The 25,281-nt window shown below is 45.9% G+C and overlaps 1 protein-coding gene and 1 long non-coding RNA gene across 2 annotated transcripts in view; one reads left to right on the top strand and one right to left on the bottom strand.

Moving 5' to 3' along the window:
• KDM3B (lysine demethylase 3B) overlaps positions 1-25,281 on the bottom strand; it is a 139,703-nt gene that overhangs the window by 97,973 nt on the left and 16,449 nt on the right. The window contains exon 2 of the mRNA XM_075917875.2: positions 17,268-17,435. Within this exon, the coding sequence (XP_075773990.2) occupies positions 17,268-17,435 (168 nt within the window). The remainder of the gene's footprint in view (positions 1-17,267; positions 17,436-25,281) is intronic.
• On the top strand, positions 11,199-23,584 carry LOC142825759 (uncharacterized). Its single transcript, XR_012900107.2, has 6 exons — positions 11,199-11,445; positions 12,847-13,025; positions 13,121-13,295; positions 21,974-22,166; positions 22,252-22,586; positions 22,843-23,584. It is a non-coding gene; the product is annotated as an uncharacterized LOC142825759 (long non-coding RNA).

The raw sequence follows: 25,281 nt of genomic DNA on the forward strand, positions 1-25,281 counted from the left end.
AATAAAAAAACCATTGTTAATATAAAATTGCTACTCATTTAAAAGTAACTGTTACAATTAAATCTCATCACAATCATGCTACACCTAGATTTACAATCTCATTAAAAAAAAAAGAGTGAATGGCTTTAATCTCTCCAGTTTAACTACCAGCTCTTGCTTCTTGAAAGTTCTGAGCTTTCACTTTCTTTTTCTCAGCAGACTGAAATCACATGTGCAAAGACAGACATAGGCTGGATAGGACTGCTGTTCTGTGCTTATGTAGTAGTGGAGCTGGGCCAAGCAAGGAAGAGGAGTTAGTTAAGACTAGTTTAGACAGAGAAACAATATATAGGAAAGGACAAGGGCAGCACAGAAAGGAAAAATGGAGTGGGCTAGAAAGAAAAAGCAAAGACATTCAGCGTAGACACAGCTTTCTATATGCCCCCCCAGTTTTACCACAGAAAAACTGTCATGGTTTCTGGGCGTAAGAGAGCCCCTATCTGGGAATATTTTGAAGAACTCCGTTCCCTGGGTAAAAAAGGAAAACATGTCAAGTGTAAGCCGTACATGATGATGCAGGGCCTAGCTGCAAGAATGAAATATCCTAAGAAAAACTGCTTATTAGAAAATAATAATGTGAATGTGTCTGAAGAACAATGTGGATCAACTGGTTAATAACTTAAATAATTCACTTTGCAATGCATCATTCTTCACGACTCTCTCTATGCCTCTTAGTATGTGTGATTTGAAAAATAAATTCCCAAGCTGTTTGCTATATGGCAGCGGTCACCAACCAGTAGATCAGGATCTACTGGTAGACAGGTGATCCTGACTAGTCTGGCTAGCAGGCTATCAAGTACCAGAACTTCAGCTGCCCTTCCGCCCACTGCCCTGCTGCTCCTGCCCAGAGCCTCAAAGCTGCCCCTGGGAGCTTTCTGCTTGTTGTGCAGGGTGGGGGAGACAGAGGCAGAGGGGTGCTGATGTCACTCTGTCCCCCTCCCCTGTACCCCATCTTCCCAGAGTGAGGAGGGCGGGGCTTCGGTGAAGGGGAGGGGGCAGGAGTATTTGGGTTTGAAGTAGATCCTGAACTGACAAATTCAAAAAGTCATCTTGTGCTTAAAAAGATTGGAGACCACTGCTATATTGGAGGTTGCTAGACGAACAAGTTTATCTTAGCTAATCTTTATGGCTTGTTTAATAAATTAAGTAGCTTTAGAATCTATCACCCAAGTATACAGTACAGAAAGCTGCAGTAAAAGTAATCTAAAGTTGCCAGCTGACAATGGGTATCATTTTCTTATTTTATATTACATAATAAATGCCCCTTACACAACATAATGGTCACAATGCCATAAGTCTATGCCTTATTTTACTTCAGCATAACTCAGCTTTCCAAGAGGAAACCCATCCTATATTTGTTTTCTCAAAAAACAGAAGTGCCAGTGAGTACAATGGGGCTTAATTTTCAAGTAAGTATATGAGAAGCACAGTCAGTCTTTACTTTTTTGGGAACTTGGAAACTGATCTGCATTCTTTTAAAAAATGTTAATGAGTATCTGTACAACAGAGTGAGAAGAACAACAGTTCAAAATCATTTTTGAATTTTGTTCCTGGATTCCATTTAACCATAAGAGATTTACAGTGTCACAGAGCCATCCATTGATACTTTTAGCAGTAGTGCTACAACTTAAACATAGTTCAGACAACAAAAGTATCAGTAGCAAGCAAAATATTACAATCCTCTAGTAATACTACCACCATTGATGGGTTTGTAGTAAGTTCCAGCGAAGTCCAACAAAACAGCTTAAATGAACTGAGCAATCTTTTCATCTATGTCACAAATTCTCCTCTTCACACTGTTACCAATAAACATTTCACTGAAATGTTGGAGTCTTTATAACCAAGCTACATACCACCTGGTAGAGCACACACTGGTGGAAGTTTGTCAGATCCAGTGTATAAGAAGGAACTTGAAAATGTGCAAGAAACAATGCGGGGGAAATTGCCAGTCCACGCCTTGATAGATGGCTAACGTGCAAATAGATCCTGTAATATGTGCCTGTGTGTTAACAAAAGATGGAGTTGCTCATCTTTCAGAAACAATAGATACACCAGGAAAGGCCCACACAACAGAATATTTAAAAAGTGACAGTGAAAGCTGTAATAAAAATGAACAAATTTCAACTATTACATACGCTGTTTTATCACAGACAATGCTGCAAACGTGGTAAAGACAAGAAGATGCTGAAATGAAGAAACAGAAGCATGCTCCATAACAAATGTCTGCAGTGCCCATTTAATCAATCTTTTAGCCAAAGACCTGAGTACATCTTCTCCAAGAATAAAAGAAAATGTTGAAGTTGCAAAATGCTTCTGTAAAACATATTGCTTCAACTTCATTGAAGAAAGCAGGAGGATACAAATTAATTCTGCCTCAAAATGTCTGATGGAATTCTGTGCTTGATTGTTTTGAACAATTTATTAAGAACTGATCTAGACTCATAAAAGTTTGTGAAGAAATCCATGATCAAATAGATGAAATTATCTCATTCAAAGTATCTAACATTGGATTGAAGAGGAACGTAGAGGATATGTTCCGTATACTTAAGCCTATATCCATAGCTTTAAACAAACTGTGGAGGCAGGAAAAGGGAACAAGGGAATTTGTGTGCAGCCATCTTGGTCTTGTTAACAAGAGAGCAAGAGTCAGGATAAGTCTGTGGCCTGACAACGGGAGATCTGTTATTAGACACTGCCTTTGCCTCTTGCCTCTATACGGAGATAAGGATAGAATGCGGACTCTGGCAGAGACCTTGAGATAAGGAGCATCTGGGTGGAACTAAATAACTGTTAGCCACTGGTGTTTGTAATGGGAAGGAGACTAATTGTTATTGTTATTATATCTAATAGACAGTATATAAACTGCTTCAGAATTGCTTGTATTTGAAGATCTGCCTCAGAAGGGGGGCAGCTCTCCTCCCCCTGTCCGAACCAGTTTTTCCCTTGCTGCAGCTCGTAATAAAACTGCCTCTGGTTACTTTTTGCTTAAACACAACGCAGAGTGAAGGCTTGTTTTCTTCCACAATTTGGTGCCGTGACTCGGATGGCAACGCCCGATTGAAGACAGCGACAGCGGCTGCAGACCATCCCCCTTCACTCCCAGGGCGCCAAATGAGAGGTAAGAGACTTTTTGAAATCTCTACTGGGGTGTGGAGGAGGACTGCCTGTAGGGTCGTCTGCTTCCTGTGGGCTCACGCCATCCGAACTTCTTGAATCTGCAACAAGGTCAGATGCAAAGTGGTTCCGGGGAGGTTGTTTTGTTACCCCCGAGTAGGCCTAAGTTTATACAGTGCTGGGAACTGCTGTGGTTTTGGTGGTGCTGCCCCGGGTACGGGAAGAAGGTTGTATTGCGTCCGGACATAAGGCACCTAGGTTTATGCAGTGCTGGGAACTGATGTGGTTCTGGGGGGAAACGTGTTGTTTGCCGCCCCTGGGGGAACAGTGTTGTTTGCCGCCCCTAATATGGACGAGGTCCATAAAAAGAGATGCATCTAAAAGTGGGAAAATTTGTGTGTGAAAAGCATGCTGAGTGTGAATGTAATGAGTGGAGCGTGAATGCCGCTGCCCAGGTCTCTGAGATGTAAGCTGATTCCAGCCGCACCAGGGCTCTCCCACGAGGGAGTTCTGAACGCAAGGGGGGGGTCAGCCGAACCTCGAGACTGAGCGGATATGTGAGGAAGTGACGACTCCCCTTATTTCATGAGCTGCTGATAAGATCTGACACTCTAGACCCAGCAGACCCCTTCTTTGGAGTGTGTAGATTTAGTTTCCTATAAGCCACTGAATGGACAGGGAGTGGGTGCAGACTGCCTGTCTGTTCTGAAGAAGTGTGAAACCAACTGTCCCTCATAAGTAGCCTGTAACATTGTACATATGATTCTTTTCAGGTAAATAAAAGCTTTTTGCTTGCTGGAATACAGGCAGTCCCCGGGTTACGTACAAGATAGGGACTGTAGGTTTGTTCTTAAGTTGAATATGTATGTAAGTCAGAACTGGCGTCCAGATTCAGCCACTGCTGAAACTGACCGCCAGTTCCGACTTACATACAGAATCAACTTAAGAACCGCAAGCGTCCCCAAGTCAGCAGCTGCTGAAACTGATCAGCAGCTGCTGAAACTGATCAGCAGCTGCTGAAACTGATCAGCAGCTGCTGAAACTGATCAGCAGCTGCTGAAACTGATCAGCAGCTGCTGAAACTGATCAGCAGCTGCTGAAACTGATCAGCAGCTGCTGAAACTGATCAGCAGCTGCTGAAACTGATCAGCAGCTGCTGAAACTGATCAGCAGCTGCTGAAACTGATCAGCAGCTGCTGAAACTGATCAGCAGCTGCTGAAACTGATCAGCAGCTGCTGAAACTGATCAGCAGCTGCTGAAACTGATCAGCAGCTGCTGAAACTGATCAGCAGCTGCTGAAACTGATCAGCAGCTGATTCCAGGAAGCCCGGGGCAGAGCAATTCTGCCTCGGGCTTCCTGTAGTCAGCGCTGGTCAGTTTCAGCACCAGCTGACTTGGGGACGCCTGGGGCAAAGCAGCTGGGATGCTGCTGGGTTGCTCCAGTAGTGCCGCTCCTTGGCGCCCCCTCCTCCCCCCCCTCCCGTCCGAACCAGTTTTTCCCTTGCTGCAGCTCATAATAAAACTGCCTCTGGCTACTTGTTGCTTAAACACAATGCAGAGTGAAGGCTTGTTTTCTTCCACAAAACTTCAGATAAATCGTTGATGCATTGCTAATGCTGTCGAAAAATTGGAGGACACTTGAAGAGACATTGACAAAAGAAATACCTCACCAGAGAATTAAACTATAGGCAATAAAGAAGCAAGTGGATCAAATGCTAACTCCACCTAATTTTCTTCTGAGCATTTTTAACTCCAAAGACAACGGTAGATGTCTAACTTCTGAAAAAGATGCTACTGCCATGGCACAGGCATCTCAAAAACACCCTTCAGTTATGGCAGTCATAATAAATTTCAGGACAGGGGCAAAATTATATAATCAGTGCATATTTATTGATGATGTTTTGAACAAAGTCATTCCTCTGAATTGGTGAGAATCATTAACCAGGCACTTTGAAACAGAGTTCCTTTAGCTGCTAAGCCAACTTTTCACAGTGGTGGCTTCCTCTGCAGGCACAGAAAGAATATTTTATTGTTAGTTATTATTCACTCAAAGCTAAGAAATCTAATAGGAGTTGAAAATGCAGGAACACTCTTATTTCTGTTTCTGTCTATGAATCAAAATGACAGTGAGAATGGGGAAGAGGAAAACTAGTTGTAGAAGTTTTAAGGACACAGCCTCTGTTTCTCTGGAGTGAGTGACAGGGGAGGGATCACATGAGGATTACCTGTTGTGTTCCCTCCCTCTGGGGGCACCTGGCATTGGCCACTGTAGGCAGACAGAATACTGGGCTGGATGGACCGTTGGTCTGACCCAGTATGCTGTTCTTATGATACTATATCTTTAACAGACGAAAGTTCTCAGAATACTAGAAGTAATAACATTTGAAAATTTAAACAAAAAATATCAGGAGACAACTTCAAATGCAAAATGTGAAACATTTATGTACCATTTAAGTTTTTTAATAAAATATAAGTGCTAATGTGTTTGTGCATGTGATTGAGTTCTTATCATTCTTGATCATTCCTAATATACTGCTGATGCATCTAAAACTTGACAGAGATGAGCATTCATCATAATCATCGTCGTCGTCATCAACAACCATGGGCTCAACGCCTATTGGTGTCCGATGCCTCCTTCACTATTTCCTTCCACTGTCTGGTGCGAAGTGGCTTAGTTTCTGTAGACTACCTCCGCACCAATCTATTATATCATCTACCCATTCTCTGTGGGGTCTGCCTCTCCTATTTGGACCATCCATTTTGCCAAATACCAGGGTCTTAACTTTTTGCTCATCATTCATTCTGCAGATATGCCCGAATAGCTGTAACTTCCGTTGTATAATCTTCTGCAGTAGGTTCTCTTTTAGCTATATAATTCCTCGTGGGTGACCTTCTGCATTCATCGTATTCTCAGGATCTTTCTATAACAACTCCTCTCAAACACCAATATCCTTCTCTTCTAATCGTTCGTTATCATCCATGTCTCACATCCGTACAACATGCTGCTAAATACACACATTTTCAGGAAGCACAACTTCATTCCTAACCTAATCGCTTTACTTTTCCTGATCTTATCTACTGCCTTCAAACTGGCTCTTGCTTTCGCTATTCTAGTCACCATTTCCTTCTTACAAGATCATACATCATGTTGCTCCCCAAATATGTGAACTTCTCTACGTTCTCTAATTCGATCCCATTTACACTGATCTTCCTTCCTATTTCCTTATCTCCGCTAATAAATAAGGGAAGATTATTCACCTGTGCAGTAACTGAAGTTCGAGATGGTTGTCCCCATGGGTGCTCCACCTTAGCTGTGCCAGCACCGCTGCACCTCTGATCAGAGAGTTGTGATAGCAGTGCCCATGGCTGGCAGCACGCGTGGAGCCCGAGGGCAAGCGATCTGTGTCGGCTACTCCGCATAAGCAGCCGGCCGTCCTCAGTTCCTTCTCTGACCCAGATGCATGTAAGTCCAAAGTCGAGGGGAAGAAGGGTGGGTGGTGGAGCACCCACAGGGACAACCATCTCGAAGAACGCCAGTTATTGCACAAGTGAGCAACATTCCCTTCTTCTTCGAGGAGTGTCCCTGTGAGTGCTCCACCATTGGTGATTATGAAGCAGTGGTTGTGTTTGGAGGTGGGAGCTTCAGAGTGTGTGATTCTGTGACCAAGAGTATTGTTCGGCCAAATTTCATTTCGGAGTCTGCGAACATCTGGATGGCACAGTGTGGCATGAATATGTGCATAGATGTCCAGGTGGATAGATGTCCTTGCAGATATGTTCCATTGGAACGCCTCATAAAAATGCAGTTGTAGCCGCCATGGCTCTTGTGGAGTTAGCTCTTACGTTGGGAGGTGGCTCCTTTTGCGCTAATGTATATGCCAGGTCTATGCAGCTAGATACCCATTTAGATAGCCTTTGTTTTGATATGGGTAACCCCCGTGATCTCTCTGTAGATGAGATGAATAGTCACGGAGACTTGTGGAATGCCTTTGGGTGTCGTAAGTAAAAGGCAAGTGCCCTGCGGACATCCCAAGGTATGAAGCGCTGCCTCCTTGTGGACCTTGTGCAGTTTTGGGTAGAAGACAGGTAAGTATTTCAGTTCATTGCACTGAAAGGAGGTAAGTACTTTTGGGATGAATTTAGGATGTGTTCTCAAAGTATTCTGTCTTTATGGATTATTACATATGGTGGGTGCGACACGAGCACTCCCAATTCTCCTACTCGTCTGACAAGGAAGGCAACCTTCATCGACAGGTGTAGTAAACAAACAGCATATGGCTAGCAGCTCGAATGGCCTGCCCATGAGCATTCTTAGTACAAGGTTTAGATCCCATGCTGAAGTTGGGTCTTCAAGTGATGGAAACATGTTTTGTAGACATCATAGGAATCTTTTGACAGCTGGGTGAGTAAAGACCAAGTGTTATTGAAGTGGGGGAGGGGGGGCTGAGATGGAGGCGAGATGTCCTCTTATAGAGCTCAGGGAGAGGCCTGCATTGTGCGAGTCTAGTAGATAATGCAGTATCTGTGATATCTGCATTTGGGCTGGCTCACAGTTGTGGGTCGAGCACCAAGTTGTGAAACGCTTCCATTTCTGTGTGTATGTTTTCTTCTTTGTAGGTCTCCTGGGATTTGTGAGGATGTGTTGCACTGGTTCCAGAAGGGTCTGCTCCATGCTGTTTAGCCAGCTAATATACATAATTGGAGGTGCAGTGTGTGTACGTCAGGATGGCAAACCTGACCATTACGTGAGCAGAGCTTGGACTGGTGGGAAGCGATTCGGTGGTCGGATGCTCATCTGCAAGAGATATGGACACCACATTTGTCTGGGCCAGTTGGGTGCTATGAGGATTACTCTGGCCCAGCCCTGTTTGATTTTGAGTATCAGTGGAAACGGGGGCGGGGGGCGGAGGGGCGGGGAGGGAGATGCATTCCATGCATTCCATGTTATGGCAAAGGTATCTCCTAGGGAGTAGGGGCTCATGCCCGCTCTGGAGCAATAGTATAGGCAACGAGCATTGTTGTGTGGGGTGAATAGGCCCAGTGTTGGAAACCCCACTTCTTAAAGAGGCAAGTCAAAATTGATGGGTTTATTTCCCATTCGTGATTTTGTGGAAATTGCCTGATTAGGCTGCCCGCTAGTATATTGTCCTTGCTGGGGAGGTAATTTGCAACCAGGCGTATATTCCCTGGGATGCGCCATTCCCGTAAGTGGACTGCTTCTTGGCAGAGTTTGTATGACCTGGCCCCTCCCTGTTGGTTGATATAGTACATTGTAGTTACTTCATCTGTAAAAATCTGAACCGTTTTGTTCTAAATCATGGGGACAAAGTGTATACATGCATTTCATACTGCCGTGAGTTTGAGTAGGTTGAGCTCGAGTAGGATACGGGGTCCATTGAGCCTGTACCAAGCGATGACCCAGGTGTGCACCTCAGCCCATTAGTGAAATGTCTGTAGTAATCATTACTGATGATGAGGTACTTTGGAAGGGGACCCCTGCACATACTGTCGTGTAGAGTCCACCATGTGAGTCAGGTCTGTATCTTGGTTGGCATGGTAAGTTGTTTGTTTATGTGATGAGTGCATGGTTTATAAACTGTGTGAAGCCATGCCTATAGGGGTCTCATGTAGGTGGGTATGTGGTACCACGAATGTGGCCGCCGCCATGTGGCCTACTATGTGTAGGTAGTGTGAGGTCGTTAATATGAGGTCCTTCACTGCTGCAAACCTGTGCTCTGGTGAAGAGGCTATGGCCGTTGTGCAGTCTAAGTGTACCCCTATAAACTGTAATGTCTGAGTTGGGATCAGTGTGTACTTTGGTATGTTTATCTGGAGTCTGAGGTTGTCAAATAGATTTCTGATGCTTATGACAGCCTGTGCTGTCTCTTGATCTGTGGTGCCCGTTACTAGACAATCGTCAAGGCAAGGGAATACAGTGATACCCCTTTTCCATAAGTGGGTGGCAGTAACTACTGCCAGAACCATCGAGAACACTCATGGGGCTGTTGAGAGTCTGAAAGGTAGCACTCTGTACCGAAAGTATTTGTCCTTTATCTTGAAATAAAGAAAGCATGCTATGTGAAAATAGGCATCCTGGAGATCAAGGGTGGACAACCATGCTCCCTTTTCCAAGGCCGGAATAATCGCAGCGAGGGTCACCATCTTGAACCGTTGGGAGCGTACGAAGCGATTGAGCCTTTGAAGTTCCAATATAGGCCTCCACCCTCCTGATTTCTTGGTTGTTAGGAAATAATGAGAGTAGACCTCTCCCACTCCTGCGGTACCTCTTCTATGGAACCTAGCTTAGGGAGGTGTTCTGCCTCTTGTACAAGCACATGTTCATGAGAGGGGTCCCTAAAGAGAGACAAGCCAGAGGGGTTGGAGAGGATAACTAAAAACGGGATGCAGTCACCAGTTTTTATGATTTCCAACACCCACCTGTCGCTGGTGATGGTACACCAGGCTGGACAGAACGCAGCTATAGTCTGCTGCCAAATTTTGTGGAGGGTTTGAATTGCTGCTGTGGAAATGTTGGGGTTGTTTGGCCCTCAACCAAGACTTCAAAATGCTTGTCAAGATGTTGATGGCTACTGAGATGTCAACTGTTCAGAGGCTTGCCTGTGCCTGTTTTAGCATGGTCAACATCTACTGTCATAATGACATTGCCATTAATTAAAGGGTGTGGATCTGTACCTCTGTGTGAATTGTCTGCCCTGATTTCTCTTTGTAACTGGTGTGTGGATTCCAAGAATCTTTAATGTGGCTTGTGAGTCCTTTAAGGTGTGTAAGAAGGCATTTGTGGATTCAGCAAAGAGCTTGGTGTCCTCAAAGAGCAAGTCCTCGACCGTTGCTTGGACCTCTCTCAGGAATCTTGAGAGCTGAAGCCAAGATGCTCACCTCATCACTACTGCAGAAGCCAAGGAACTGGCTGCCATGTCAGCAGAATGCAGCGCGGCCTGTAAGGCTATTCTAGAAATTAGTACCCCTTCATTTAAATTTGACTTGAATTGATCCCTTTTGTAATCTGGGAAGGATTCAATGACGATGGCTAATAAAATAACTTTTGTGGTAACCATTGTTTAACTATCTACAGAATGTAATTTAAGATGAGGTAAAGAGGGTGACTACTGAGATGCGACCAAAGCCAGCAATGGTTGAGAAGGAACTGAGGATGGCTGGCTGCGCATGAGGAGTAGCTGCCTCAGATCTCTCACAGCGACACTCCACATGTGCAGCAGACTATGGCTGCTATCACAAATCTCCGATCAGAGGTACAGCAGCACTGGCGCACCTAAGGCGGAGCACCTGCAGGGAACCTCCTTGAAGTACCCTTCGCTCTCTCCCTCCACCCCCCTTGCTGCCTCTATCTGATTGAGGAAGCAAGGGGGGGGGAAGCAACTAATCAACTATCCTGTTGACTATCTGATAAGCATTTGCTTATCGGATAGTCAACTAGTCCTTCACATCCCTATTTACAAGTAGCTTTAAACTCATCTCTACTACTGAGAAGTAAAACTTGTCATTAAACTTCGACCATCTATTACATGGCAGTCATATTTAGTTAACATGACTTGATAATTTCCTATCCTGGCCTGTAAAGATACTAAAGGGTGTAATTACTTTCCAAAAAGATACAGTCTCTTCGATTCTCTATTCTTAGAGGTAGAGCTCCCAAACTGCCTTGATAGCTCATTGGCTGCAGCGACAACTAGCAACAATGGAGCCACAGGAGTATAAACATACTCAAATCGTTTAGATCACACCTGATGGCCACCCACAATCAACATGTTTTCTGGTAGCTGAAATGGAAGCTGGGGTAGTTCAGAAACTCATGACTAGATCCCATAAACTGTAGGAGAACTTGTCCCTGAAATTGGAGAATTGGAGCCACAAGGATCAATATGGATATGGCTGTGGACCACACGGAAAAGACTGGACAGTTTGGAAGGAACTAAGGAGCACAATGAAATGAGCATCCTCAAGTCTGTTACGAGGCTCTTCTCCGGATGCCTTGCTAGACTTATTTTCTTCCCATACAGGGAATCTCCTTTTTGAGGAAGGACGCCTGTCAGAATTTGCATAGGAGTCAAGAGTTTTGGCCTCTAATGTAGAAGAGAGTGGAGGATTTGGTGGGACTCAAATCCTTAACTGTATTGATGTGCTGATTCAAAGATATTTTCACTAGCATTATCCTTCCTTTTTATTCAGGAAGGGATCGGTCTGGCAACGAGACGAGGGAAACCTCCAGGAGTGGTGACAGAGGTTCAAAGCAATATCAAGGTCTGAGGAAGGTAAAATGCAGCATGGCATCCCTAGTCTAGGGACAATAGCATAGTGAATGTGGGCACTGACAACCATGGAACTGCTCAACAAATGCCCTGGATTGAGACATGAGCTGCTGCTTGAAGAGGCCTGCACCGCTGTTGAATGGGCTCTCAGTGAGTGGTGCTGATGGAACACCCCAAAGTGCAGAGGCACAAAGTGATCCAGTTTGAATTTCTCTGGGTGGAGACAAGTAGGCCCCTCATTAGCTCTGCCACAGAGATGAATAGTTGGGTAGATTTTCAGGATGGCTTAGTTTGGTCTACATAAAAGGCCAGGGCCATCCTCACATCTAATGTGTAAAAGGTGTCTTTCCTCATTCAGAGTATAGACAGACTACAAGTTTTTGTCGGAAAAAACAGAAACTTGTAGTCTAGACTGGGCCAAATGTCGGGAAAAACCCCTCTTTCAGAAGCCCCCTTCTTCCTCGTGAAATGAGGAATACAGGGGCTTCCGAAAAAGCGTGTTTGCACTTCCACAAAAAAAAAGTAGAAGAGCAAACATGTTCCCTGGACATGGCAGAGTTTTTTCAGGATACCTCTGCTATCCCACAACCTCCCTCGTCCCCCACAGTCTAGCTATACCCTCAATGTGTAGGGCTGACCCCACCGTGGAGAGTAAGACTTGGTATCAGGAATGTAATAGTGTAGTTTATTAACCAATTAGCAAAAGGAGCTTCAGGGGGTAGCCAAGTTAGTCTGTTACAGAATAAAAAACAAGTGGTCTGGTAGCACTTTATAGACTAACAAAACATGTACATGGTATCATGAGCTTTCGTGGGCACAGCCCACTTCTTCAGATGACCGGAGTTATGAGTAGGGGATATGAAAACTCTAATAAATAGGAGAAGGGAAAGGGGGGGAGGAGAGAATGATGCTCCGTCTCCTACCCCCCTTCCTGTATTTTCTTTAAGTATCTGGAGAATGGGTGCTAAACCTAAGCAGATAAAGATCAAAAGTTTATCAGTTAATGCTAAAGACTACATGCATTCTCTCCCACACCCCCCACCCCCTCCAACCCTTGCCAGTAATTTTTTTTAGCAGGCTGGCCCGCAGCTCAGCACAGTCCTGGCTTGCACTGGGTCTGAGCCAGAGGAAGCAGAAGCAGCAGTGCAGGGCGATAGGCAGCCAGTCTGGGGGAACTGGTTTTTAAACTGGCTCCCCTTGAGGACCAGCTCCCGCTCGGCACCTCACGCTGCTGCCTCTGATACAGAGGCAGCAGCACAGAGTGGCAGAAGGCTCCTCAGGAGTGGATGTGGAGCACACTGGCTGCCAGCCCCAACTAGAGGGACACAAAATAGTCAAATAACTACTAAGAATGAATGAGTTAATCAACTATTCAATTAAGTGATATTTAACTTAACCTAGCAGGTATGGCTGAACCATATGGACAAGATCCAGGAAGGCCATGCATGGCAGTTCTGAGGTCAACGCACAAGGCTCGGAGACCTGTCTGGCCGATGTTCTAACCACGAGGAAGGCTGCTTTCCAGAACAAGTGGGATGAGGAGCATGTGGTCAGAGGCTTCAAGGGCGACCCCATGAGCCTGGGTAGGATCAAGTTCAGATCCCACTGGGAAAACAGAGCTCTGATCTGAGAGAAGAGTAATTCCAGACCATGGAAAAATCTTCCTATCATGTTATAGGAGAAGACAGTGTGACCTTGGACAGGAGGAATGTAAGGTGGAAATAGCCAACAGATTCTCCTTGAGTGAGGAATGTACTAGACCCAGATTCTTTGGGTGGAATCCAGGACTGATTGGAACAGTGCATCAGATGGGAAGATGCCACAAACGACCACACAATTGTTCATTTTGCCAGGTAGGTCTGATGGGTCAGCAGTTGTCTGCTCTTGAGAAGGACCTGGCAGATGGTCTCTGAACAGGTCTGTTCTTCAGGGTTCAGCCATGCAGCATCCACACTGGGAGGTGAAAGAATACAAGGTTGGGGTGCAGGAGGTAAGCCATGGTCTGGGGACAGTAGGTCCAGGCAATCTGGCAATGGCCACAGGAGCGAGCACTACCAGGCTTAACACGATCCCAAGCCCATGTTGCCAGGGCCATGCAGGAGTGATCATAATGAGCCTTGTCCCATTTGATCTTCTGCATGACCTTGTTGATGAGTGGAACTGGGAGACATGTATAGCAGTTCTTCCACCCATGACAAGAGAAAGATGTCAGATAGGGAACGCATGCTCGCAGGCCCTGTCGGAGCAGAAATGGGGACATCAGTGGTTCTGCCTGGCTGCAAACAGATCATTTCTGGAATATCATGTGAGCAACCTCGAAGTGCAGCGTAAAACAGTTACCTACTTTTCATAACTGTTGTTTTTCAAGATGTGTTGCTCATGTCTATTCCATTTAGGTGGGTGCAGGCGGCATACACAAGTGTGGAAAAGTTTTTCCCCTCAGGCTGTCAAGGGAGCCCCCTGAAATACTTCTCCATGGTGGTACATATATATCCTCGTTGGTCCTCTGCCCTCTTAGTTCCTTCTTGCCAGAACACTAAGGGGAAGTGGGCGAGTTTTGGAATGGACATGAGCAACACATTTTAAAGAACAGTTATGAAAGGTAAGTGACAGTTTTTTCTTCAAATGATTGCTCATGCCCATTCCATTTAGATGAATTACAAGACGGATGATGGGAGGCTGGGGCTAGATAAGAGCTAGGAAAATATGGCCTGGGGGCCAGACCCAGCCCACAGACCATCCTGCCAGGACCCTCAGGTGCATAGCTGCCACGGTTTAAAGCTCAGTCCACGTGTCTCTCTGCTCTGCAGGAAGGGGGAAGCCTCCTGTGATCTCCCCACCCTCAGCCCAATCCTCAGCTCCTAGTGGCCAGAAAAAGCTGGCCAGTGGGAACTGACCGCAGCCAATCTCTCAGCTCCTATTGGCTGGAAACAACCAGCCAATAAGATCTGATAAATTGGCCTGGAGGATGGGAGCAGCGCAAGTCTCTTCCCCTCCCAAAGCTAAGAGCCATGTGGAGGGAACAAGCCTGCAGTTTAAAGTAATGTTGGACTACAGCAGGCAGGGAGCCCAGCCTACCTTGGGTGTGCTGCATGACTGCTGGCTTAGATAAGTGCCTCCCAGTCAAAACCTGCCTCTGAAACCCCAGCCCCTCCTACACCCCAACTCCCTCCCCCAGGTCACCGTTCAAACCCTCTGGCACCTCCTTGCCCTCGGTCACAACTCCCTCCCAGACCCTGTACCCCCTCCTAACACACCTCTCCCAGGCCAGAATCCTTTCTTGCATCCAAACACCCTCCTAGACACTGCACCCCATTCCCCTGCTCCAAGTCACCACCTATACCCTCTGTAGTCTGCACCCCTTTTTCCCTTCTTCACAGGTCACAGCTCCCTCCCAGACTTTGCACCCCTCCTAGTGCCCCTCTCCCAGGCCAGAATCCTCTCCTGCACCCATGTCCCCCCGACCCTACACCCTATCCTCTGACCCAGGTCACAGCCTCCTCCTTTGCCCAAACTTCCTCTCAGACTTCACACTGTCTCCTGCACCCCAGTCTCTTACCCCATGTGCCATTCTGTGGCCAACCTCTATCCTATATCGTGCACATCCTCCACAGAAAAGCACAGCCCTTACCCACTTTTCAAAATCTTGAAGTGCCCCCCGCAAACAATGACTGCCCACCTGGTCTAGATGAAAATGGACTGCAACACAGCTCTGCCAAAGGCTGCATCCTCCTACTCTGTTAGGAAACAGCATGATAATTTGTGTATGGATGGATGACCCTGCAAATATCATAGGTACTTATGCTACGAAAGCAGCTGAAAAGGCTTTGGCTCTGGTGGAATGGGCTCTAAGTACTGGGCTGACATCTTTGCGAGATCATAGCAAGCCTTAATACATGACATAATCCACATCGATATATGCTGGGCTGACACAGGCAGGCCCTTCATCCTTTCGGCCATGGAGATGAAGAGCTGGAGGGATCTGTGGAATGGCTTTGTTTGCTCTAAATAAAAGGCTAAAGAATGTCTCATCCAGGGAATGGAGTATAGGTTGTGTCACTGGTGTGCAGTTTAGGAAAGAAAGCTGTGAGGAAGATATCCTTCCTGACATGAAAGTGTGATTCTACCTTAGGTAGGAATGCTGGATGCGGGAGCAGTTTCAACTTGTCCTTAAAGACAACAGTGTAAAGGGGCTGCGAGGTTAGCACTCAGAGCTCCAACATCCATCTAACTGACGTAATGGCCACCAGGAAAGTTGCTTTCCAGGAAAGATGTAAAAGGGAGCAAGTTGCTCCCTCAAACAATGGGCCCATGAGTCGTGTGAGAACTAGGTTCAGGTCCCCGAGTGGGAGAGTATGGTGTACATGTGGGAACAGACTATCCAGGCCTTAAGGAAACAGTGTACAAGAGGGTTGGCAAAGACTGACTTCCCCATGCCCTTTGGTGGAAGGCAGAAACAGCTGCTAGATGAACTCTGACTAAAGATGTGGCCAGACCCTGTATACTCAGAGTTAATAGCTAGTCCAAAATTAGAGGAATCGGAGCCTGTAGTGAGGTCATTCCCTACTGCAGGGACCAAATGGAGAAGCGTTTCCATTTTGCCAAGTAAGTGGCCCTACTAAAGGGTTTTCTACTGCTCAGTAACACTTCTGGCACAGACTTTGAACATAGGCATTCCATGCCTGTCAGCCATTGAGCTTCCAAGCCGTTAGGTGGAGGGGCTCGTCAGATGAGGTCTGATGCCTCCAACACTAGTTCACTGGTGGAAGGATAACTCAGGAATAGGATCCCTTGAATATTAAAAAAGTTGCTCCACATCTGAGGTAACTAAACCAGTAATTATGAATGAGATTCAATTAGTGAGCTACAGAGGCTTTGCTATGTTCTGATTTCTTGTTCATGTAAGAAATCTAGTTATTTAAAAAAAACTTCACACGCACAAAAATTAACCTAGAAAGAGATTGACTAACAAGTCTAAAAGTAACTATCTATACTGAATGTGAATTGGTATGTCTCATAGACTCATAGACTTTAAGGTCAGAAGGGACCATTATGATCATCTAGTCTGACCCCCTGCACAGCGCAGGCCACAGAATCTCGCCCACCCCTCTTAGAATAATCCTCTCACCTATGTCTCAGATACTGAAGCCTTCAAATACTTTGAAGGCCCCAACATGCAGAGAGTCCTTCAGCTGTGATCTGTGCCCAATGTCAAATTATGCTAGTTAATAAGTATTAATAAGATTAAACACTGCACTCCTATCCCCCTCTCTTCCCAAAGTCTAGACATGGCATTATATCATAAAGCACTTCAACATCCAACTACCTCAGAAAGCACTAAAGGCCACAAGTTTGCCCCATTAACAGTTATACAGGATATTAGCGTCTCTTGTCTCAAAAGCTCCCCTGAGGAACATATGTCCCTGTGTAGACAGTGCTAGGTCAACAGAAGAATTCTTCCACCAACCTAGCTACTCTCGGTTGGGAAGGATTATTTACATCAACAGGAGAACCCCTCCATACAGTGTATGTAGTGTCTACTCTGAAGTGCTACAATTATGCAGTTGCAGCTTTGCCTCTGCAGCATTTTACGTGTAGACAAGATCTAAAGATTTTTTTTTTTTAATTAGACCATTGGAGGGCAGGAAAACAATGAAAACCCAGAAATTCTCAACTGGAGAGATCTTGTCCAAATCCCCTCTACTTTCCAGTTCCCACATTTTTTTCGGTCTGAAATTTCTAGTAGCCCTAAGGCAGGTTTCTACAAAGCTAGCCACAACCTCAGCTATGAAACAACTTCCCTACAGTTCTGGCCAAATACTCACCAACGCAGGCCACTGTGCAAGCGATGCCTGTGTTCCCTGCAGTAGACCTGGATCACTCCGAGGAGCCCATACCAGTGACCCTTCCAGCAGCAACACTATGACTTCTTCAGCATGAACTTTCACCCAAGCATGTTGCTTCCAGTTGCAGCCATCAAACTCCACAAAGATCTGCAAGAAATTCCAAAAACAGATTTAACATGGTTCTGACACTGTAGATGGGCAGAAATCCCACAATCCCACATAGACAAAGACTTCAAGTTTAATCAGGAAAATTATACCTCCCGCCCAGACCCTGCATCCCAGCAGCCCCTTCCGGCACAATCAATAGGGGTGTAATAATGTATCTGGTTAAATGATTAACCAATTAGGGATGTGAACAACTAGTTGAGTAGTCAACTATTGGCTAAGCAAATGCTTATCAGATAGTCAACACACAAGTTGACTAGTGGTTCCCACCGCCCACTTGCTGTCTCTATCAGAAAGAAGAGAGGGTGCTCCAAAGTGGTAGTGCTGGGTGGAGCCAGACCCCGGCCTCCATGTGGTGCTGCCACTTTGAAACATCACATGCAGCCTGGGGCCAGCTGGAGAGTCCCCAGGCTGCATATGGCATTTCAAAGTGATAGCACCGCATGGAGCCCAGGGCTGATCTGGACTCCACGGGGCGCTGCCATGTTGAAATGCTTTGCGGAGCCTGACGCCGGGCTCCGCGCAGCGTTTCAAAGCAATAGCACCGCACAGGGCCCGGGGTCAGCGGGGGAGTCCCCAGCTGACCCTGGGCTCCACTGGGCACTGCCACTTTGAAATGCCCACATCTCTGAAAGTTAACTGTTTAAACCAACACACTAACACTTCTCTACTAGGCACTATCTTTTCCAAGACCAAGAAGAGGCTACCATGTGGATGGGTGAGGTGGAAATAAGAGATTTTCAAAATTCTATCCAGACTAAATTCTCTCAATGAAAGGCGAATGAGATTCCAGTGGAATATCTAACTCTCTGAAGATAAAAAGAGAACTGGACCCATTTTATATCAGCAGTACCATCAGTAGTGTATTGGGAAGCTGCAGTTAGCCAATGGAATGGGAGATAAGCTTCTCTCAAGGGTCAGAATCTCCCTGCTGAGGGTCAGTCCTAAAAACAGGGCAGACTGCAGGTCCAGAAGATTGCCTCTCCTCTGTAGGATGTTAGAGCCTAAGATGACATTTTCATTGCCCTGTACCTTCAGAGGCAGCAACTGGTAGTTGGTGGGGCTCTCTGGCTGTGGAAGCAAAATCTCTGACTGCGTGTGTATCACCAGTACTGACAGTTCAATCTTTTGGCTCTCTAGTTGCTACAGAGAGTGGTGGCGATGACACTTGGAGCAGTGCTGTAGCAGCCTTCCTCTTTTGGGTCTTTTGATCAGTCGTAAGACTTAGGAGTCCCAAGTCCTGAGTGCAAAGACTCACCCAATGTAGACAGGACGGGAGAGAGATCCCTTCTCTTAGAAGATCTAGGAGGAAGCTTACTTTTATGTTTATGAGTGCCAAGCAGTACCCACTCCTGAGTCAGGCACTGAGATCCTTCAAAGCCAGAGTTCTTGCACCTGATAAGTTTATACAGGAAAATAGGGATGCAAAGTCCCAAATAATCAGTTAACCAGTTAAACTTTAGGACAACTTAATCTTTAACTGGTTAACCTGCTAAGCAGGATCCTGGCCCTAGTACCAGGCAGCTGCCAGCTAGTCAGAGCAGGCCCTACTTGCAGTCTGCCATGTACAGGGGCTGTTTCGGCCGGCTGGCTGGCTGGAGCAGCCCATGCCTGCAGTGAGCCCCTGGGGCTGGAGTAGCTCCCTGCCCACAGTGGGCAGGAAGCTGCTCCAGCCCCTACCAATTAATCATTCATATCCCTAATGGAAAAGCAGAAGCATATATTGCAAGTAGTGGAGATATGAGCTTCTTCAAAGAAAGCAGTCATCCATGACCAAAAAGGAGCAGGGATAGGAGGCACAATTCTTAAGCCCAAGCACCTATGCATAAATCTAAATCCCACTAAGAGACCGAACAATTCTCCAGATCGGTGTTTCCCAAACTATGGGCCACGGCCCACTACTGGGCCGCAGGAAAAAAATACCGGGCCTCAGAGTGGTTACCAGGGTGTTCTGGGCTCCCAGAGTGCCTATGTGGCGCTGGGTCCCCCAAGCCCTCGGCCAGCCTGGGCAGAGTCTATAGCCGGATGTTCCGGCTCCCAGCAGAGGCGTAAGCTAGGGGAGGTCGGGGGGAGAAAGGGGGGAAAGCCGGCCACCGGAAGCAGCACTGGACGGGGGAATCGGGGTGGGCCAGGGAGGGGGGGGGGGGGGGGCAGCCATTGGAAGCAGAGCTGACCGGGGGGCAGGGAGATGGTCGGGGGAAATTGGGAGGAGGCGTAGGGGAGAAGCGGCTGCTGGAAGCAGAGCTTGCCCGGGGCATCGGGACTGGCTGGGAGAGATTGGGGGGCCGGGGGAAGCAGGGCTACCGGGGGGCACGAGGTCAGGGGCAGGGAGCTGGCCGGGGAAGATGGAGGGAAGCAGCTGCCGGAAGCAGGGCTAGCCATGGGCAGCGGGGCTGGCCAAAGGAGATTGGGAGGAGAAGCGAGGGAGAACTGGCTATCCGGGAGGGGGTTGGAGGAAGCGGGGCTGGCCAGAGGCACAGCGCGGTAGAGCCTGGGGGGGGGGGGGCACTGACCCGGCCATATGGAGATCTCGGGGTGCTCCCCCCCCCCCGCACAAAAGAACAAGTGAGTCCGGCCCGGGGGTTCTATTGTTCCCCTCCCCCCCATACACACACCCTTGAGTAATTGTGAGCTGTCTGGCTGCTAGACACACTCATGCAGCCTGAGCACATTTAGCAGCCAGGCAGTTCGAAACTACAAACAGATACATCTAGTAATAATAAAACTTACCTAATGAGCAGATACCAGACATGTTATATGTCTGGTATTTTCTCAGTTTGTTTTTTATGTGTTTATATTTTTGGGCTGCAAAAAACAGTACTGAAAAAAAAAGGGTCCAACTAAAGTAAAAAGTTTGGGAAACCCTGGTCTAACCAGCTTTCTGTCTGTCTTACACTCCATTTATCCAATCCATATTCCTTAACTTGCTGGCAAGAATATTGTGGGTGACCATATCAAAAGCTTTGCTAAACCTGACACTGGGGGATTTGGAAGGACCAGAAACAACTTTTTTGAATATTCATCATTTGATTAATGAATATGCAAATATATGTTACTGGTCCTCCAAAAGTTCGTGAATGGATTTACTGGTCCCCATGTCAAAAAGTTTGGGAACCCCTGCTCTAGATCTCAGCCAGGAGTAGAGACAGTTTGACCATTTTTTCAAGGAGGAAGGACATAATAGAGAACAGAAGCATTCCTTAATGAATCCATCAGTAAGGATGGTGGCTGACAGAGTGAAGTACACATCTGCCTTCTCATACTTCTGTCTCCAGCTGCTGCTGTGGAGTATGCGCAGCCTCCTCTAGAAACCCCTCCAATGGGAGATACTGAGGCTAGTGGAGTCCACAAAACTGTAATCTTTATCCGACCCTGAAACTCCTCAGAGCAGTGTTTCCCAATTTTTTTGGCCAAGGAACCCTTTTCAGCTTAAAAGAATTTCAAGGAACCCCTAAGGTTGCCAGGGTAAAATTTGTCAACCAAAAAGAAGAAAAAAACCCCACCAGAACTGGTCAAGCAAAAAAAATAAAAATAAAAATAAAAAACTGCAAAATAGACACTGTCTCTTTAAGAGGGGGCAGGAGAGTGCCATATTCCCGCAGAACACCGACTGGGAAACACTGCTTCAGAGGACATGTACCTGCATTTCCTCAAGAAACACTGGCAGCCAGTATTCATCCCTTTCTGAGGGGAGGAAGGGGGCAGGGCCAGAAGTACTGTGGGTGGTGTTCATTATGCACAAGTTATTTTTACTAAACAGTTATGTTGAGCACAAAACACTAGATCAACATTTTCTAACAGAATTGCAGAAATAAAATTGCCAGTGATTTATATGTTGTCCCTATTTACTATTACTTAAATGTTTTCCTTTCACAGAGAATCTTCTAACTCTTAGGGTTAAAAAAGTGTAAAAGTGTTTCCCCTCTCTCCTGTGGTCACCTTCCTTTTTCAGACCCACACAGAAAACAGTAAAGCGCAGAACCGATGTCTTTCTCTATTAAAATATTTGACACGTAGGCCAAAAAAACCCATACTTATACATGCACACAGATCAAGCACATATGGGCAATCAGGCAGCACCTGCCAGTTCACTGTAATGAAACTACTGTCACTGAGAAAAGAAGAGAATGCTAAAGGCAGAAGTGGCATTGGATATTCTGTCAGAATATTGTGTGTAATATTACTTAATTAACTTTGGTTAACCTTATGGGTATTTTGACAGGGTGGACTAGGCCCTGAGGCACTCTGCTGAAGGCTTTGTGGTCCTGACACACCCTCCCCGGGGAAAGTAGAGAGGTCCTACAAGCTGCCTATAGCAGTGTTTCCCAACCAGTGGTACAAGTATCCTTAGGCATACTCGAGAGAAGTCTGGGGGGTACATCAACACAACTGAAATTTGGAGAAGACTAAATTTTTGGTTTTAAGTTTTACAATGCTTTATTATTTTTGTACAAAAAAATTGTGTGTGTGAAAACTGTAGTAGTGGGGGTACTTTTTTTTTTTTTTTTTTTTTTTTAAAGGAGTACTTTATAAAAAAAGGTTGAGAAACATTGGCCTACAACAGCAGTGTCAGACACACCCAGGCAAGACCCAGCAGCCTAGCATAAGAAGAGCTGCACAGCCAGAGGGAATGCATTTCCTTGCTAGAGCAGGAAGAGAGCAGATAGTGCTCCAGGCTAGCTGCTGGGACACCACCCAGGACAAGGCCCAGAGGTAAGGCTGAAAAATGTGCTGGACACATAAGGAAGTGGCCCAGGGAATTTTAGTAGCACCATACTTATTTAAAGGAATATTGCAGGCAGCTGCTGTTTACTGGATCCTGGACTGAGTGGAGAGATGGACCGAAGTTTACCCCCAATATCCCACTAGAGACTGGGGAAAGTGGCCTGGACCATCAGAAACCCCAGAAGAGGGAAATGGAGACCTGGAGCTAGAAAGGCCTTTAGATGGTGAAAACATTGCCTCCCTTCGGGCGCCACTCTAGTCCAGAGCGGGGACAAATAGACACATTACAGAGGGCAATGAGAAGGGATCTGCACAAACAGACTCGGCCAGAGGGATAAGTCACAGAAGAACCACCACAAAGACAGACAGTGCAGGTGCGCGCACTTGACCAGGGGGTACTCATGACAGGTGAGTGCACCCCTATTGTAGCCTGCTCATTTTTGACACTTCATTAATATTTATAAGCAATCATTAATATGTATGATTTGTTATGAATATGTAGTAGCTGTTAGGAATGTTAATATAGAAGTTTCTAGGAATGTTGCACACAGCACGCAAGTAGCTGTACATGTCACACTGTGCTGCTGCATGCAGCACACTGATCCAGGCTGTTACAACTTGTTTATCAAAGCAACCAATCAGGGACCCTTGTTTTCCTGTACAGGGTCCAATGATTTTAAAGATAAAGATCATGAATATTTATGAGAAGGGTGCTTGGAAGGCCTGGCTAGCAGTTGTCTGTGTTCCTTCGCACCACCCTTGTTCCTGCTTGTCTCCTGTCTGTTTATGTTAGTCTATAGTTAGTCAGGGTTAGCTAGATCTCGTCATCGAGTGTGTCCGTTAGGATTAGTGCGTCGGTTCACTGCACCAGCGGCTGGGTTCTTGTCCGTGACGGGAGCGTCGTGTTAGCTAGTCAGGTTTTGTGTCCAGGTATTAGGGATAGGTAGCTGTCTATCATTGGTTCCTGCTGAAGAGCAGAAGCCACCTGAAGATCAGCGCCAGGCAAGTCTCCACCGGTGATTCCTGCGCCGAGGAGCGGAAGGCCCCAGACGAGGATCATCACCACCTGCCTGCACCACACCCGTCCCCAGGGTCTCCGAGGGATCGCCTCTCTGTTCCTCGCTGAGGGCTCGGAAGGAGCCTAAGGCTTGAGGTCCAGAGCACCGCAGAGGGTCACCGCTGCGAGGGATCTCCTCCTTGTCTTTCACCAGAGGCTTTAAATTAGCCAAAGGTTTGAGAGACAGGAGCTTCTCACCAACTGTCAACTACTGGACTGTGTAATTATTGTATTTCGTGTAACCTAGTGTTTGTGGGGAACTTTTCTATCTTCTTTCCTTCTTGGGGTTGGGATAAAAAGTGTTTACCTGCTTTTCCTTGTGCTTTTAAAACTTTTACAATATATGGTTTGGCCCTTTTAAAGTGAGCAATGTTTTTATTTACTGTGGCATTCTTGGGTCAAACAAACACCTATGATAGATGAGGTTTAGTGGTATCTGCAACTTCCACTGAGGCTTAATTAATAATAATCAGATGCAAATTTAGGTACAAGCTTCCCTCAGTGCAACACTTTACAGGATTCATGTTTTTTCAAAGGAAACATTATTTTAAAAAGGGAAAGCTAAGGGGAAATTTGTACTCATCTGCAACTAAAGGTAGTAAGTACCCACGAGTCTCATAAGGTTTTTGTTTGTTCTGAAGGTGGAAATTCAAAGACAAATTATTTTCAATTACTAGGGCAGCTTTAACAGCCATTTCCAAGTTGAAGTCTGTGTGTGGGGAAAAAAACAAACTTATATTCTAAAATCTCTCCTCAAATATATAGGAATAGATACATTTATATTTATAATATTAAGGTGTCACTGTCAAATGTATTCAGTTTAAATACATGCTAAGTTTACAGGTCTACACTTTACTGCACAGAGCTATCTAGGTTATATATTTTTTATTTAAAAATATTCACCTCCTGATGTTCAAAGACCTACATAACCAGAATGACTATACAGTGAAACTGTCTACACACAAAGTACTATGCAAAAAGACAAAGTTAATAAATTGAAAAAGAGAAAAATAACTCTTCATACCCAGCTTCATTTACACCCAAGTTAAGGGAGTTCTCGGGGGAAGGGGGGAGCAATTGTTAAGTTATCAGTTCCCAAACACTGGTGCGTGTGCCACTTAGTCATGGGCCACTGAGCAGTGTTTGGTAGTGGTCAACAGAAGATAATTGATCATACAGTAACCACACTCCTTGTTTCTGCCTACTCAAGTATATTTAAAAAAACAAAATGATTGCAACCCCACTAAACCTAAGCTGTTAGGCATGGGCAGAAACTGATGGACAGAGTCAGATGTTTATCGGATTCTCTTTTTCAGTCAGAGCTGCAAAACACTCCCCACATTCCCATCACACACCAGAGCCTAGGGGGAGCCCAGGCTAGAAGATTTTGTGTGCTCCAGCTTCATCATGGGGCAGGAGCACCAGTGCGGACTACCCAATGTGGAAAGGAGCCCTGAGCCTTGGGGGCCGCATTCAGGCAAGCTGGCGTGCCACATCAACCCCAGGCCTGAGGTCCCCACCCCACCCTAAACACAGGAATCAAACAAAATCTTCTTTGCTCAGTTCCAAAACCTTTTTTCACTCAGCATGTATATCAAAAAGCATCTCAGGACTACATTCCCAGTGTTTGTTCTGAGTGCATCCTTGGCTTTTATTGCTCCCAGCTCTATGCTGGTTTGTGAGCTTTCCATCCCTCTTATATGTACCTCGACTCAAACAGCCGCCAGCAAAAACCTGCTTATCCACATATTTCCCCCATTTTGTGCCTGTTTCCGGGTGGACGTTTCTATTGTTCCAGCTTTCTGATCTCACCTAAAGAAGCTATTAAGCTTCTCTATCTCAGGCCTAATCTACACCTAAAATGTATGTCAGCCTAGCTCAGTGTTTTACAACCTGGGGGGGTCAACAGACTATGTCTAAGAGACATGTAATAGGTGTCATTAGGTAAAACAGTTTTCAACCTGGGGATCTGCAAACTATGTCTAACATTTCTGAAGTGGTCTGCCACTCTGTTTGAATGTTTTTAAGGGCTCTGAAAATTTTAAA

The sequence above is a fragment of the Pelodiscus sinensis genome, chromosome 16 (genome assembly GCF_052426305.1).
Source record: "Pelodiscus sinensis isolate ZL-2025 chromosome 16, ASM5242630v1, whole genome shotgun sequence".
NCBI lineage: Eukaryota > Metazoa > Chordata > Testudines > Trionychidae > Pelodiscus > Pelodiscus sinensis.